A 17,689-nucleotide genomic window follows, 5' to 3' on the forward strand; every position below is an offset into this window, starting at 1 on the left:
CTGGTACCACCAGATTTTTCAGGCTTATCTGATACTTTTCCCATGCTGCAATCTGCAGTTTCAAAATGGACCACATATGCATGTAAAAAATAAAATCATTCAAATACTACAAAGAAACATGGGTGGATGATCTTATAACCAGGGAGTGAGGAAAGCCCAACAGAAAAAATGGAAAAGTGACATAAACAATTCAAAAAACAACAAGAAAGAATGTCTCTTAAAACACATGAAAAGATGCTTACTCTCATGTAGGACATGCAAAGTAAAATTACCCTGAATTTGGAATTATATTCCAAACAAATGTTTGGAAGCACTTTATTGGATAGACGATGGAGAAACAGGCAGTCTGATGCATTGCTCTAGGAGTATAAAATGGTACAACTTCTATAACAGGGATTTGGGAAAACCAGGCAGATTAACTTTTGGTCCAGTAATTTCACATTAGGAATCTACACTGAGAATAAACTTCCACAAATAAACAACACATGCATAAGGTTATTCATTGCCACATTGTTTGTAGCAGTAGAGATTGGAGATGACCCAAATGTCTATCAATGGAGGCCTGATTATATAACCGGAACACCCACACAATGGAGTACTGTGCAGTGCTTTAAAACACAGTGATTGTCTCTATGTACTAATGTGCAGTAATGTCTAAGGTGTGGTGAGAAAAGCAAGGTGTGGAATAGGTATATAAAGGAAGAAATTAGAAATATTTAATACATTTCTTTACTTTGCAGAAAGAAATAGGATAAAGCAAACTAGTAAAAATGATTACCTGGGGTGAGAAGGTAAGAAAGGAAAGCTAGGCCTTTCGAGTACCTTTTTATATAGTTTTGACTTCTAAACCATTTATACCTTTTATATATTCAGAAAATACATAAAACAGGAAAAGCAAATTGTAAAATTTGGAAATATGAAACAAATGAACTTAATTTTATGTGAAGTTGGTACTATACACAGAAGAAAGAATTATTTCAAGTGACTTTCGAATATTGTACTCCTTAGTGGGATACAGTTTAAAGCCAAAACAAAACAAAATTTTAAAACTGCAAAGAAAACTTAAACTAATACACAGTGTTTAAACTATTTTAGGTATACTTTAGGATAACTAAATAAGTAAATTAGGAACTAAGATTTTCATTGTATGTAAATGCAAAAAGATACAAATATAATGCCTAAGAAAGAGAAAGTTTATAATGTTCTATTTGAATTGGAAGTATCAGTGTGAATATAAATAGGTATATAATACTACTTCTGTCATCCGAAAGGCCTTAAAAGCAGTGAAACTCCAGTAGCTATGAGCACCCCTGGTATTCAGTGGTTGGTTTCTAAATATCATTTAGAGGAAACAGATGCAGGGCACCTGTTTGGCTCAGCCCGTAGAACACATGACTCTTGATATTGGAGTCACGAGTTCAAGCCCCACACTGGAGGTAGAGCCTACTTTTAAAAAACAAAAAACAATCAATGCCCCTTGGAGAAATGGCTAATTTCAGGTATGGAGGTGGGGAAGAATATAAAGTGAGCCTGGGATATCTTGTACTAGACAGCACGGAATGCTCCAAGACTTAATGGAGTTGGTTCAGGAGGATACAGGAGTCAGTTGAAAGAGCAATGACCAAAGATGAGACATTAGAAAGAATGAGCATAGGGTGCCTGGGTGGCTCAGTCATTTAAGCATCTGCCTTCAACTCAGGTCATGACCCCAGGGTCCTGGGATCGAGTCCTACTTCAGGTTCCCTGTTCAGCAGGGAGCCTGCTTCTCCCTCTGACCCTCCCCGCCTCATGCTTGCTCGCTCTCTGTAATAAATAAATAAAATCTTTGTTTAAAAAAAAGAATGAGTGTAGTTGATAATGCACATTAGATAAATAAAAATCCTGAGTTTCCCTATTGATATTCAAAAACAAACATTTAAATTTATTTGCTAAGAGTGGAGTTGAATGTTATACCAGCATCCCATTCTGAAAATGGGTAATTAGAGGGAAATAATTAAGTTTTTGTGCTGCCTTTTTAGGAAGGAGTTGAGAGCTCTTTTCAGAAGAATGCCAGCTTGAAAATGTAGAAATAAATAATAGAGGGTTTTTCGTGGTGATTTTCAAATTATGCAAAATAATTGATTCAGGCAGATTATCGGTGGATGCTAAAACCGTTGGGTGAAAAGTTTTGGGGGAAGAAGATATTCACATACTGCTGACATTTTACCCCACAAAAACTTTGATTTTTTTTTTTTTTGATGATTGTTAAAGTGGAAAATGTACTTTTACAAAGGAGAGACCTGGTGGTCACCACCTTAAGTGACCCAAATGTAGCGCCACTGATAGTGACAAACCTAAATAATGTATCTCCTCATATGCTGAACAGTGCCCAGAATACTTTATACCTGAGTATTCTTATCCATTATCTCCCTCCCACCCTCTAATTACATTCAAGCCTTTAGACTTGAAGTGGAATAATAGGAAAAGGAGTTTGGGGTAGGGGTCAGAGGATGAAGTCAAGGACACCAAAAAGAAACAGACTTCTGGCCTGTTCTTTTTAAAAAGGAACTATCCTGTGAGATTCTAAGAAGGAGATGGTAATGGTGCATTATTTTGAGTCTCCCCAACTCACTGCATAAAAACATTCAACAACTTGAGTATCTACAACAAAACCAGTTTGCTAGAGAATGGGAATGAGTTTTAGACAACCAGAGTGACTACAGAGATATCAACTTGACTCTGATATGAACATTAAATATGTATGTTCTTGTAGACCTTAGACCTATGAGTAATAGTAATAAGGAAGAGAGGCTATAGTTGGTAATAGATATATGATCTAACAAAGTAGCTATAGTATAGCTCTTACAAAATAGATAACAATGTAAAAAATTATTTAAATAATCATATTTTCAGTAATCATATTGGTCTCATTATCGAGGCTGTTGGGTGGGCAATATGGGATAAAGAAAGTGAATTACATTATCACATACCCATTATTGAAGCAATAAAAACAAAAAGAAAAAAATGAATGTAATATTCTAATTCTTCATCCTTTCTGTCCTTGAGAACAGAATTCTCAGTGGTAAGAAAAACAAACAAACAAAAAAACAAAAAAAAAAACCCATACTATTAAATGATAAATTAATGATAAAAACTTCGCAAACTTAAATTTGAATTAATAGTATGATGATTAATAGTATGAACTCATAAGGTGTTTTATCTTAAAAAAAAGTATGTGTTATACACATACATAGATAGTAAAGGGATTGAAACTATTAATTAACAGATAAATCATTTATGTAGAAAATTCCAGAGAATACACAAAAATAGTACTAAAAACTAATAAGTGAATTTACTAGCAGGGTTCACAGGATACAAGATCAATAAAACTCAGTTATATTTCTAATAAGAATTAGAAACTGAAATTTTTTAAACACAATAATCATCAGAAACAACTACTTTAGGGATAAATCTAACAAAATACATACACAGTTTTGTGTATTGATGAGATAAAATCTAAAATGACGAGATACACTGTGTTTATGGAATGGAAGACTGATTGTCGTAAAGATGTCAGTTCTTTCCGAATTGATCTAGGGAGTCAACACAATCCCAGATAAAATCCCAGCAGGCATTTTTTTTTTAAAGGAAATCAGTAAGATAAGCTTAGAATTTATATGGAAATATAAAAGACCTAAAATAGCCAAAACACTTTGAAAAAGAGCAAATTGGAGGACTCACACTATCTGATTTCAAGATTTACTAAGAGCTACATGTAATCAAGTCCTGTAGTATTGGGATAAGAATGGATGTAAACATCAATAGGACAGAATAGAGTTCAGAAATTAACCCTTGCACATATTAGTTTAATTTTTAATTAATTTTTGTCAGAAGTCCCAAGGCAATTCATTAGAGAAAGGAGTTTCAGGTAACAATATTGGAACTATTGGCCATCTATATACAATAAAATTAATCTCAACCCTTTATACCGTATTTACAAAAATCAGCTTTTAAAATAGATCACATACCTAAATGTAAAACCTCTAAAACTTCTAAAAGGAAACCTGAGCAATTCTTTGTGTCTTTTGGTTGGCAAAGATTTCCCAAAAAGGACACAAAATGTGAACCATAAAAGAAAAAATTGATAAATTGGACCTCATTAAAATTAAATTTTCTGTTCCTCAAAACTCAGTGCTAAATAAATGAAAAAACAAAATATGGACTAGAAGGAAATAGTTGCAGAATATATTTGTTAAAGGACCATATCTAGAGTATATAAAGAGCCCACAATTCAATAATAAGGAGATAATGATTAAAAAGTAGCCAACAATTTCAACACACAACTTCACAAAGAAGAGGTGTAGGGATGGCCAATAAGCATGTGAAATGATACTCAACATCATTGGTCATTAAGGAAACATAAAATCACAATGAGATATCACTGTATATTTTTTAGAATAGCTAAAAATTTAAAGATCGACAGTTCCAAGTGTTGATAAGGATGTGAAGCAACCTGTAACTCATACATTTTTGGTGGGAATGTAAAACAATACAACTTGTGAAAAAAGTTTGGCTGTTTCTGATTAAGTTAAACATAGATCCAGCAATGTTATATCTATATATTTACCTCAATAATAAAAATATATGTCCACCCAACGGCTTGTGCAGGACTGTTTATAATAGGCAAAAAACAAAAGCAAATGCCTTATCAATTGGTGGATGGCTAAACAAGTTGTGGTACCTCCAACAGTAGAATACTACTCAGCAGTAAAAGAATAATTTGTTAATTAGAATTTCCAGTTCCAGGACAAGTGAATACATACTCTTCCTATTTTTTCTGCTAAGTACAACTAAAACCCTTGGATATTATGCATAAAGCAAGCATAAGACAATTTTGACACATGGAGAGAGAAAGGCAGATCATCCAGGGACCTTGGTACCTGAGAAATGGTAATGGTGGTGAATTCCCTGGGTTTTCTTTTTTGCCACATTTATCCTATCCTGTGTGCTAGAGAAGCTGGCAACCTGGAAACACCAAAGAGCACAGATGAAAAGCCCCAAGAAAGGCTGGTTTTCTTTAGTCAAACAGGAAAAAAGCAACCTATAGCAAGACCAAACTAGACAGTGACTGCCCTACTGCAGCCAAAAACATTGGGAAAATGGCACTCTGTCCCCACTTTCTCCAGCAGAGGCTGAGTATGAGCTTAGACTTGCCCCTTGTTCAGCTGTAACAAGGCACACCTCTTGTATCTCCCCAATTTCCTACTGGGGTGGTGTCAGAGAAGGTGAAGGCCTAGGCAGTGAGTAGACTTCCATTACCCTCTCCCTGGGCAATGGTAATGCACCCTTCCCCATGTAGTATCAGTGAAGGCCTTGCGCAGAGCACTTGTGTAGATCTTGCTCAATTCTTAAATCTTTCTCTGGAATTTTATCTTTTTAGGTGGCTTTATAAATAAAACTTCAGTTATAATTTCTATATAGTGATTGCATGTTTACTGGAAAGCTACTGATTTCAGTATACCACTACCACCTCTTATTTATAATAGTTTTTCAGTTGGTTTTCTTTGACAATAAAGGCATATAGTCTTATAATCTGCAAATAGTGATACATTTGCTTCTTTTCCATTTTTATACCACTAATATATTTCTCAGAATTCTGTACCTTGTATAGTGCTTCCCAATCATTTTACAGCATGGCAATATTGAAAATTATACTTTTAGTGTATATTAGCATAAATGGGAAATGCTTTGTGAGGTCAGAGGGGACCAGCTCAGGATCTAACTACTTGTGTTCTGCCAGCTGACCTGAGATAGATTGAGAAGAAGCCCTATGCCTCTCTAAAACAATGCTTTAAAAAAAAAAATCATGAACTTGCTTATTTTATTTCTTAACCATTAGTGGGACTACTTTCTGAGTGTTTCTCATTAAATTTTGCTGGTTTGGGGATTGAAGTAGATTTATTTTAGTTTATTAAGGAAGCGTCCGGGTACTCCTCTGTTTTATCAACAGATTTTAGTCAAAAACGGTTATCGAATTAACAAACATTTCTGAAGCATTGCTACTGTATGCCAGGCTTTAGAACTAAAACAATGAATAAGGTGAGAGACACTATAGGAAAGAACACAAGTCCAGGTAGATTTGACGTCAGATATCTGTCTACACTGCATGTACTAGTTCTGTGACCTTAGGCAAGTCATTTAATTATTTTGAGCTTTAGCTTACTTATCTGTCAAATAGAGCTAATAATAACTGTCAGAGTTGTTATTATTTTTTTTAAGAAAAATTTTTTAAAGATATTTATTTATTTATTTATTTGACAGAGAGATCACAAGTAGGCAGAGAGAGAGGGGAAGCAGGCTCCCCGCTGAGCAGAGAGCCCGATGCGGGGCTCGATCCCAGGACCCTGAGATCATGACCTGAGCTGAAGGCAGAGGCTTAACCCACTGAGTGACCCACTGATGCCTGGGTTGTTGTTATTCTAAGACAGGATTCCACACTTGTGTAGTCCAGTAGGGTGAGACAGACTTATTACCAAGTAATTGCACACACACACACACACACAAAAAAAGAGGTGGCATGGTAGAGATGGAAGAATGAACAGTGGCGATATAAATGAGTACTTTGCCTAAAGAGGGACTCAAGACAGTTTTACAGAGGTGACTATTTAAACTGGGCCTTGGAGGATGAGTAGGGGAGGCATAGCACCTATGAAACTGTTTGTTGCGTTAAGGAAACTGCCATTTGTTCAGGATAATTAGATCACAGGTATTGGTAAATGACAAATTGGAGAGGTAGACAGATTGTAGGTCATAGAGGGACTATAGTTGCTATCCTGAAGATTTTGAACTTTATTCTGTAAGCGACTGAGAGGTGTTGAAGTGTATTTAGCCATCAGATTTGCTATAATGAGGTGTATTAAGCTTATAGTTGAAAGTCTCTTTAAAGACCCTTAATCTCACAAAACAAACTGAGGGTTGCTGGGGATGGGGGGTAGGGAGAGGGTGGTTGGGTTATGGACATTGGGGAGGGTGTGTGCTATGGTGAGTGCTGTGAAATGTGTAAGCCTGATGATTCACAGACCTGTACCCCTGGGGTAAATAATACACTATATGTTAATAAAAATAATTTTTAAAAAAAGTAAGTCTCTTTAAGCTACTACGTTTGAGGAGAGCCTGAAATAAGGCAGTGATACAAATTGAGAGTAGATGACAGATTTGAAGAGCATAGGTAGAATTAACAGGACCTAGAGGCCATTAGGACTATCTGGAGAGAAAGGATAAATAGCAATTCCCAGGGTCTTGGGCTAGGAATAAAAAACACTCTAAAAAATTACATGGATAAGTTCTGTACTTTTTTCTATAGAAAAACACAAGTTGTCTTGAGTATAAGATTTTACAAAGTTTGGTGAGGTACATCACAGACTGATGACATGAACACCATAGATGAAAGTCCTATTCATTCTGTAGGGCAATAAGGAAAGAGCTAAAGGAAACCTAACTATAACCATATTGATAGACTTAAAATTAACAAGGGTCTGAAAAAATTTTAATGTGATTGCTGTGTTGATAAAAATTTTATGTTTGGCATTTTAGTGTTTTTAGGGTTTTTTTAAGTGCAATCCTGGATTTGCATTAGTGTTTACATTTTATAACTAAATTTTATTTTTGTGAAAATGATATTAAGAAAGTAGTCAATCTGAAATAAAATGTATGTACAAAATGTTCTAAAGTATATTATTTATTCACTATTTTTCTTCTATTCTAGTTACCCTCTCTGGAAATGGAGAAAATGGTAAGACACTTTAAGTCTCAATTTAAGTAGAATACTTATGATATCCTAATTGTGACCCACATGCTTTTTATTTAGTGATGACTATATGTGTTTTTGTTTTCATAAAGAAAATATGTTTTTCAAGTTTAATTAAAAGGAGATCTAGTATTGTGTTTATTCCTATTCAATATATTTTCATTTGTGTTATTTATATAAATTAAAATAGCTGTTATTTTGTAAGGCATCTAGCACCCAAACTTCTCCAATATATTTATGTACATATGTATGCCTTATATATTCTTCAGAATGCTTGATAGTAGTGATTCAAAGGTTTTTAATACCAGTTCTAGCTAAGGTTGAGGAGCAGATTTTGTTTCATGATGCCTAAATTTTATCGATGGTTCTCTTATTTATATATTTGTTAAAAATAGTACATTACTACTCACAGACATTTAACAAAATAACCAGACTGTAAATTTGTAAATTGTATTACTAGTTCATTTTGTAAGGGAATTCTACTTTTTAATAAGGACTAGGTAATGAGATAATGCCTAGAGGGAAAAATTCATTGGTCAGAATTTCACCAAGCTAAAAGAAAGTATTAAGTCTGTTGAGATCAAATTTCAAAAATGAAATTTGATTTGAGATATGAAAATCCAGGGGATTTCTAAAACAGTTGAATAGTTAGAAATTATTAATTAATATTTATTCTTATTGGAAATAGTTAGGCATTAAGCATGTAAATCTCAAGTTGCCTTTGAATCTGATTTCTCAATTCTAGCCAGGGTTGAGGAGGAATAAATATAGACTCAGTCTTGGTAGGATTGATTTTCTCCCTTTAAATCAAAACTGTTTTCTGTATGCGAAAACACATATACAGAAAGCAGAGAATTTTTGAAGTACTTATGAAGGAACATCTAACTTGTCTCATTATTTCTTAGAGCTGTTTTCCCCATGTCTTTCAGAGAGTCTTTTGACGAGGTTGTTTGCTTTTTTGTTTGTTTTTTTAAATTCATTTACAGGTGATTTTTTAATCAGATTTTTTGATTTGTAGATTCAGATTTTTTTTGCTTTGATTTAATTTGCTTCGTTAACTAAGCTTTTATCACTTCTTTTTTTTGTTCATAGTATTTTTATTTTGTAATCTATGCTGCACTTTTACCTGTATCCACTTTATTACTTCCTTTTTTTAAGATTTATTTACTTATTTTAGAGAGAGAGAAAACGCACGAGTGGGAGAGGCAGAGGGAGAGGGAGAACCTCAAGTAGATTCCGTGCTCAGCACAGAACCTGACATGGGGCTTGATCCCAGGACTCAGAGATAACAACCCATGCTGAAACCAAGAGTCGTCCTCCCAGCTGACTGTGCCAGGCAGGCACGCCTTTATCTATTATTTCTAACCAGTGGTTTATAGCATATGTATGTGATCAGAAGTTTTCTTATTAACATTATTTCAAATTCATGAAAAAGCAGTATTTCCTGTTACTCTGTACATTATAATTTGATATTTTACATTGGTTAAGTACTTATTACATTCCAGGCATGATGCTAAGAGATTTATCAGTTGTTTTTTTTAACTGAGGATTAAGAATTTTTTAAAGCAGACAACCATTTTGTTTTTGGACCTGTGGAGAGCAGAAATACTCTAAAAATATTTTAAATGTCTTTAAAAATATTTTTTAAGTATATTGTTTAATATGTTGACCTTAGTTGTAAATAACTGAATGATTAAGAAGTTTAAAGTACCTCAAGGTTACCATTTATCTTGAAGCTATGCAATAGACTACAGATGAGGATTGACAAACTTGATTGAATATGGGGGCCAGGCAAAAATTTTAAAAAGTGAAGTGAGCTAGGTGAAGATAGTATTGCAAACTCGGTAAATGACCTCAGTGTTCATATAACAGTAGGAGACTGAGCTCCAGTATACTTTTCCAAAGGAAGATCAAATGAAGGAATGATATTGAATCCATTAAGTAGACCATGAAGTTCAACCTGGAGGGAATGGAGACAGTAGAGAATGCAGATTTTGAGAAGCCAAAATTTTCAATGAGGATGGTAATCAGCTTTAGTGGACATGAAAAGAAAGCAAATTTGAAGATAGAAGGAAGTTTTGGTAAGGATTTTGTCTTGGTATCAGATATTGGCTCTGAAATAGGATGTGACGACTAAGATGATGAGTAAAATGGAGCAAAAGATACTTCTAGGTATGACATAATGTAAAGAACCTTGGATTTTTATCAAGCAGATACGGGTTTGAATCCTGGCTTTATCATTTACTAAGTGACATTGGGCAGGATATTAAATTCTCTACACCTCAGTTTTCACATTTATAAACTGAAAGAATACCTTACAGGACTACAGTGAGGGTTAGAAATAAGGTACACATCATTATATACCTTCTAATAGGCCTTCAGTAGGTGGAAGTAGTGATTTGATTAGCTGTGGTCAAATATGGTACCAGGAAGTCCCAGTGTTTTATAATGTATTCATCAGTCATGAGTCATACACATGGAGTTATTTCCCAGGAATATCACAGCCAGGGTAGAGTAGAAACTATGAACAACACATTTATACTGGCCATTGAGATGGACTGGAGGGAAGAAGACCAGTTGCCTTTGCAGTGATCAAATGAGTTAAGCAACGGTTTATGAGCTGTTACACTGGCAGTGAAAATAATGAGTGAGGAACTAGAATTTGAGGAGCTTTGTGATGATTAGCTGTGCGATGTGAAGAGTTACTGGGCCCTGGCTTCCTGTGGGACTTGTGGTTCTGTTCTCTTAGACCATATGTGCCCCATTGTAATTGTAAAAGAAAAGGCTGGGTCCAACAAGTTGTTGATTTTTTTATCATTATTTTATTTAAAAAGAACATTTTTTAAAACCAAAAGTGAAAGGAGAAATAACCTCAGATGAAAGGATGGATAGTACTTTGAATTGAATACATCTTAGCTTTATAAAAACTTCACTACCTTGTTCTTAGTGTCTCTCATTTCACTGAGGACCAGTGAAAACTTTTATGATTCCTTAAACTTGGGAAACATGGTAATACGGAACATGCAAAAAGAACCAGATTTTGAGAGGAAAGGTTCTTGGATTGTAATAATATAGTAGCCAGTATTGAGGTGCCTGGCTGGCTCAGTCAATAGAGCGTGTGACTCTTGATCTCAGCATTGTGAGTTTGAACCCCAGTTGGGTGTAGAGATTACTTTTTTTAAATGGCCAGTATTTATTAAGGATTGATTATGTGCCAGGCACTGTTTTAAATGTTTTGCATGTATTAGGTCATCAATATTAAGCAACTAACTTTAATAAAACGAATTAAGTGCTTTAATTGAAGTCTGAGCATATTGGGGGGCAGTATAGTATAAAGAGGTAATGAATTCTAAAAGTAATGGAGAAGGGTTATATGCAAGAAGTAATATTTGATCTGAATTAAAAAATGAGTAGAATTTCAAACTTTGAAGCTTGTGTCTGCTTTGTTTTCTTCAGTGGATTTGTAGGTGTCTCATTCCAAACAAAAAATTTAAGCACCTGGTAGATAGTCTTTCTTCCTATAGAAACCAGTCCTGCTTCTTTCAAAAAGAAAAACTATAGAACACAACAAAAAGCTCTAAGTTATATCAGTAATGAGTTAATATTTGGAGTTAAAGATGTTATAATGTTTACACTAATCCACTTGTGAAACAGTTATTGTAGAAATTTTAAATGGCTGAAAATTTTTCATTAGCCTATGTTGAAAGGAGAATGAAATCTAGCATAATGTTTCTGGTTAATCCAGGAACTGAGTTTTTTAGATTACTCATTATTCACAGTGGTGGGAACTTCCTTTATTACTTTTCAGTTTGTAGTTCCTTGAATTTAACGTTCATGGTGATGGAATCTGTCTTAAATAATTTTTTTTGGTGTTGGAAAAAATATGGAAGCCTCGTGAATTTGCGTGTCATCCTTGCACAGGGGCCATGCTAATCTTCTCTGTATCATCCCAGTTGTAGTATATGTGCTGCTGAGGCAAGCACTGACTTAAATAATTTTTAAGTCATTTAAAATACTGGTAGGAAGAGCTTGAAATTTAGTGAGTGAAGGAGGTGTTTCAACTTAAATCTTCAGCAGTTCAATAATACCAAATCCAGATTATAGTCTTTACTTATAAACCAGGCTGATAACCCTTAAATACAGGAACTGAATGTTTCTTCATATCTGTACTGGTAGGTCATTCAGATAAAGGAGTTTATAAATTTGATGTCTTTGGTAGGTTTTAATTAAGGTATTTATTGGATTAAGCCTCCTGACCCTAAATATTGTGTTTTAATGTAATGCTTTTTCCTGTTTTCACCTGGATTCAATGAAATGTTATTTGTTTTTATTTACCAGGAAAGGCCGTTGTTTACCTTGTGGCTTTCCATCTGTTCTTTGTTATGTTTGTATGGTCCTATTGGATGACAATTTTCACATCTCCCGCTTCCCCCTCCAAAGAGGTAAATTTAATGTTGGTAAATTACCAAATGCTGTAGCTAATTATGGAATTATTTGCCCTATGTTACCTTTGTTAAAACTTTACTACATAATGCATTTCTTCTGTTTCCGTTCATGAACTTGCTTGGTGACTCCACATTGTGAATGTGAGTCATCAGCCTGGTCTTAGATACAACCCACTGATTTAGCACACTAAAAGACTGATCATACTTTACTTAGTACTGGTATTTTTCTGCCATGCTATATAGTCTTAAAGACATCCTTTTTTTTACTGGACTAAAAAATCTTAAGGGACAGAATTGAGTTAGAAAAGTAGAGTGTATATTTGGACACCTTAACATATTTTCTCAGGCCTAAAGAAATATGCTGCAACTAGAGAAAGTTTTAATTGTGGGAAACATATTGTCTAGGCTATTGTTTGTTATACTTTAATATGACTAGTGTTTCTTCTAATTTGAGGTTCCATTGGGAAAATAATGTAAATATTTATGTAGAGTAAGTTTTAAGACCAGGATGTTTCTCTTGCCTTCACATAACTGATGAAATCTGGTATAATTAGATGGCTAAGAGTGTACCCTCTGGTGTTAGGATTATCTGAGTTTGATTTTCTGCTCTAACATATTACTTAATGTCTCTGAGCTTCCATTTTCTTATTGGAAAATGGAGCTAACAATAGTGCCTATTTCTGTAAGATGTTTGTGAGGATTAAGTGATATTCATTCACATAAAGCTTTTAACGCAGTACCTGCCACATGGTTGGCAATCAAATATTAGATGATGATAATTATTTCTACTCATACAAAATTCATCAAAATTTGTTAAAAATTATAGACCATATGTTTAAAATAATATCAACTTCCATTTAACTTTTTATGAAACATATATACAGAAAAGTATATGTAAGTGTACACCTGATGGATTTTCACAAACCTAACACACTTGAGCAACCACCACCAAGTTGAAGAAACAGAACATTACCAGCATCTCATAAGCCTCCTCATGCTCCCTTTCAGCCACACAAACCCACTTTCCTGCCTCCTAATAGCATCAGTTTGTTTTGCCTGGTTTTACCCTTTACATGAATGGAATCATAACTCTGTGTGTTTGTGTCTCTGGCTCCTTTCATTAACATTCTGTTTGCATGTTCTTCCATGTTGTTGCATGTACTTGTAGAGCACTCATTCTCTTTATTGTTTGGTATTCAGTTATAGTAAACATTAGTTTATTTAACTGGTCTGCTGTTGATGGGCAGGGGCATTTGGGTGGCTTCTAGTGTAAGGCTGTTACAAAGAGGGCTGCTATAAACATTCTATTGCATATACCTATGTGTATACTTACATATATACATCCATACATAAATGTATATATATGTATATATAACTATATATACACACATATATGTATATGTATATATAGCTATATATATATATAAAAAACTATATATACATATATATGTATATAGTAGGTGCCTCAGATTGGAATGCTGGATCATATGTTGTGTGTACATTCAGCATTAAGTAGAAAATGCCAAACAGTCTTTTGCCCATTTTTTTTCTATTGGGTGCTTTTGTTTTAAGGGGTAGTAAAATTACCAATCAGACTTCGTGTTCCTTAAAATATATTCATCAGACATTTGGTAATAATTAGTCAACTCTTAAAGTTATGTTACAAACTGCCTTCCCTATCTTTTTTTATTTTTAAGATTGATTTATGTTTAAAGAGAGAGCACATTCATGCTAGCAGGAGAGGGCAGAGGGAGAGGGAGAGAAGCAGACACCTCACCAAACGCTGAGCCCAGCACAGGGCTCAATATCATGACCATGAGATCATGACCTGAGCTGAAACCAAGAGTCGGTCGCTTAACTGACTGAGCCACCCAGGCGCCCCTCAAACTGCCATCTATGTCTTAAGCTCCAAGTTGAAAAGGAACTATTTTATTTAATTACTTACTACTAGTGATGGCTATTGAAAACGTAGCATGAACAGAAGTAAATACTTCTTGTTATGGGAAATAAAAAATAGGAAAAGAGGGGTGCCTTGGTGGCTCAGTCATAAGAGAATATAATTCTTGATCTTGGGGTCATGGATTTGAGCCCCATGTTGGGTGTAGAGATTACTTAAATAAATAAACTTTAAAAAAGTATAATGAAAACAATTGGTAATACTTCTGAGAAGCAGTATAGTGTAGAGGTGAAGAACTCAGACTCTGGCATCAAACTGCCCAGGTTCAACTCCTGCCTCTGCTACTTACTAGCCATGTGGCCTTGGAGACTTGCCTTAGATATCTGTACCCCAGCTCTCTCCTGTAGAATGAGGATGCTAGTAGTACATACCTTACGGGATTGTTGGAAGTATTGACTAAGTCAATAATATATATGGTTAAAAAAATAATAATAATATATGTGGTTAGTAATATTTATAATAATGATATACACTTAATAGTATACGTAAAGTGCCCGGAAGAACACATTGCACTTAGTAAGTGCCATTTAAATGTTATTTATTTATTTTGGTGGTTGTTTGTCATATTGCATCCATTCAGCATTCAGCCGAGGGCTTAAGCCTTTACATCTACTTCATCCTTCATGTTCCCCTATTCCTAGAAGTTCAGCTGATTCCCCAGGCCTGTGTCCAGTGGCCCTGCTATGGCATGCTCTTGCCTTCCCCATCATAGAACCTACCATATAGTTTCTTAATTGCCTCTTGACTTGTATGTACCATCTTATTGTCAGTGTTTTGTGGGCAGGGATCATTTTTATGGTATCCTGCACTACATCCCTCTCCCCACTATTTAGCACATAGTGGATGTTCACTACTGAATGAGTTAATTATCAAATCATCAAGGGCCAGCTAAGTTAAGCTGCACTGACAGGAAAGAGCAGGATTTTATGGTTCTCTTTCTAAATAACCTTCCAGTGTGCTGAGATAGCTCCTTGTAGTAATTACAAAGCTATGAGGTAGCTCCTAAAGTAACCATATTAAAAGGACTCTCTGAGCTGAGAGGTTAGAGCAACACTTGGGAATCAGACCCAGGGAAACTGGTTGAGTCTGAATAACAAAAACTCTACATTTTTAGGGAAGTTAAGTTATAAATATGGGTATATTTTTCATCTTTTATCAGCAAGTACTTGGCACCTACTGTTTGTCAGACTGTGCTAGGCTCTGGGAATAAAAAGAACAAAAAAGAATGGTCCTAAACATTTTAAAAGGAGAGACAGATGGTAGACAAGTAAACAAACAAAGTAATTATAAATTGTGATAAGTTTAGGTACTTTTAGAATAAGAACATGATGATGTAGTAAAGTATAACAATAAAAGCTATTAGGGGAAAAAACTACTTTGGTAGTATGGTCAAAGACATCTCTGAGGAAGTGGCATTATTAAACCAAGACTTTTTAAAGTATCTCTTTCACTAAAGTATTAGCTTTTTGAAGGAAGCATCTTTGTTGTTTATTGCTGTATCCCCATTGCCTAGATTCCAACCTTGTATGTAAGAGGCAGATTGCTAAATATGTGAATGAGTGAATGGTGAGAGGGAGGCAGTATGTGAAGAGCTGGCAGGCATCTTCCATCACTAAGTATCACCTGTAAAAAGAAATTATGGCCCCATCACTTCTCTAGTAATCCTACAGAGGTTGCCAGTCAGCTCTAAGATAAAGGTCATGCTCACAAGACCCTTCATGAACTAAAATCTTACTAACTTCATCTCCACTGCTTCTTCCTGGAACTCGATAGTCAAGTAATATTTTGCCCTGACTGTACCATGCTGTATTCACATCTTTGTGCTTTCTGTATGCTGCTCCCTTTACCAAGATTCTCTTTCCCTCCTTGTTTTCCTGGAAGATTCCTGTTTACCTCTCAAAACCTAGCATAGGTACCACTTTCTCCAAGAGACTTTCATTGATAGTCCCTATACCCTCCTAAGGGAGCTTTTATCATACCTGGTAACACATTGTACTATGCTTATTTGTAAGTTGTATTTCTTTATTGACATAGGCAGCATTCCTACTGGACTGTAAGAAATGTGCTTTTGAAGGCAGGGCTGTATTGATTCTTCTGTGGATTCCTATTACCCAGAGCAGTGCCACGTTCTTAATTGGTATCTAATATATATTTGAATTGAACCATCTGAACACTGAATTTAAGATGATGGCATTTCATAGTTTGAATTCTGTTTTGTAGTTTTTAATGAAAATTAGATGTATAGTAATAATTTCCTAAGTCTAATCCATTTTAAATTTTGTTCCATTCCTCGTCTAAAATTCTGGTGGCTCTTAAGATTTTCATTTTAAGTTTTTCATAATTTGTAACATTAGTCCTTAAGGAAAAGTAATGATATGGAGGCTGGGATACTACCACAGGCTAGAAATAGGACAGCCCTATGTGAAATCTGTTCAGATTTTACAAGGAAACTGTAAAATTTGATTGGAACATCTCCTATCCATATATGTATTTATCATCATACCAAATGATTCTTATATTCTACTGTGAATGCTTCAGAGACACATCATGTCAGGGAAGAACTTTTAATTCAAACAAGTTAAAGTTACAATTCTCTTAAAAGAGAATAGGCCATTTTGCTAAGTAGGGAAGTATTTCAGTCCTCAGAAGTATTCACGAGGAAGTGGATCTCAGAAACGTTGTCTGAAGGTTCCTACCTCCCTGGGAAGTTACGTAAGTGACGTTCAAGATCTCAATTTAAGATTATGGGAAACTTTTCTGACCTCTTTCTATTCTGTTTGCCTGTGTTACTTCTCATGCCTTAGAAGTAATTTGGGAGTTTCTTATGCCATCAAGATTTGATTGTGGGAAACAGACAAGGTAACCTAAATAGACTCTTTTATATCCTAAACTGTGGTTTTTGGTCAGGTTAGAGTAACAGTCTGGAAAAAGCCAGAACAGTTATTTTACATCAGCAATATGGAGGGGAGGCATACTAGAGTAAAACTCAAAACACTTGCATTTTAATATCAGCTCTGCCAATAATTGTGCAATCTTAGAAAATTCCCTGAGCCTCTTGGTTTCAATATATTCTGTTTCCTCAGCCCAGAGCTCTTTCTACTATGCCAAACTGTTGCCTTGTTTGGAATAGGGTAGGTTGCACTGATAAACTAATACTGTTATTACTGATGATGAGGCATCAAGAGTATGGAAAGCTTTGGTAGTGAGTTAGCAGGCAGGACGAAATACTTGAATATAAAAACTCCATTCATGACTCTTTAGGCCTTTTCAAGCAAGACCTTGCTTTTAATTGAAAAAAATTGAGAAACAATACAGTTAAAATATAGGACATGATCAAGAAAAATATCAAGCCATTTTTAGTTTAAAAGGAAATTCTGTGAAGTAAAGACTAAAAGAAACTGAAAGCTTCTGTTTACATGAAATTAGAGACATAAAACTGAGGGTCCTTGAGATGCTAGGATGATGACAAGAGGAGCAACTATAAACAAGTTCTTTGTAAGG

General features: G+C 34.9%; 1 protein-coding gene across 2 annotated transcripts in view; it reads left to right on the top strand.

The window, feature by feature from the left end:
• Positions 1-17,689, top strand: part of ZDHHC20 (zDHHC palmitoyltransferase 20) — a 75,202-nt gene that overhangs the window by 18,254 nt on the left and 39,259 nt on the right. For both annotated transcript variants that reach the window (XM_080797886.1, XM_080797887.1), the window contains exons 2-3: positions 7,745-7,771; positions 12,125-12,228. In XM_080797886.1, the coding sequence (XP_080654012.1) occupies positions 7,745-7,771; positions 12,125-12,228 (131 nt within the window). The remainder of the gene's footprint in view (positions 1-7,744; positions 7,772-12,124; positions 12,229-17,689) is intronic.

The sequence above is a fragment of the Martes martes genome (genome assembly GCF_963455335.1).
Source record: "Martes martes genome assembly, chromosome: 3".
Lineage (NCBI taxonomy): Eukaryota > Metazoa > Chordata > Mammalia > Carnivora > Mustelidae > Martes > Martes martes.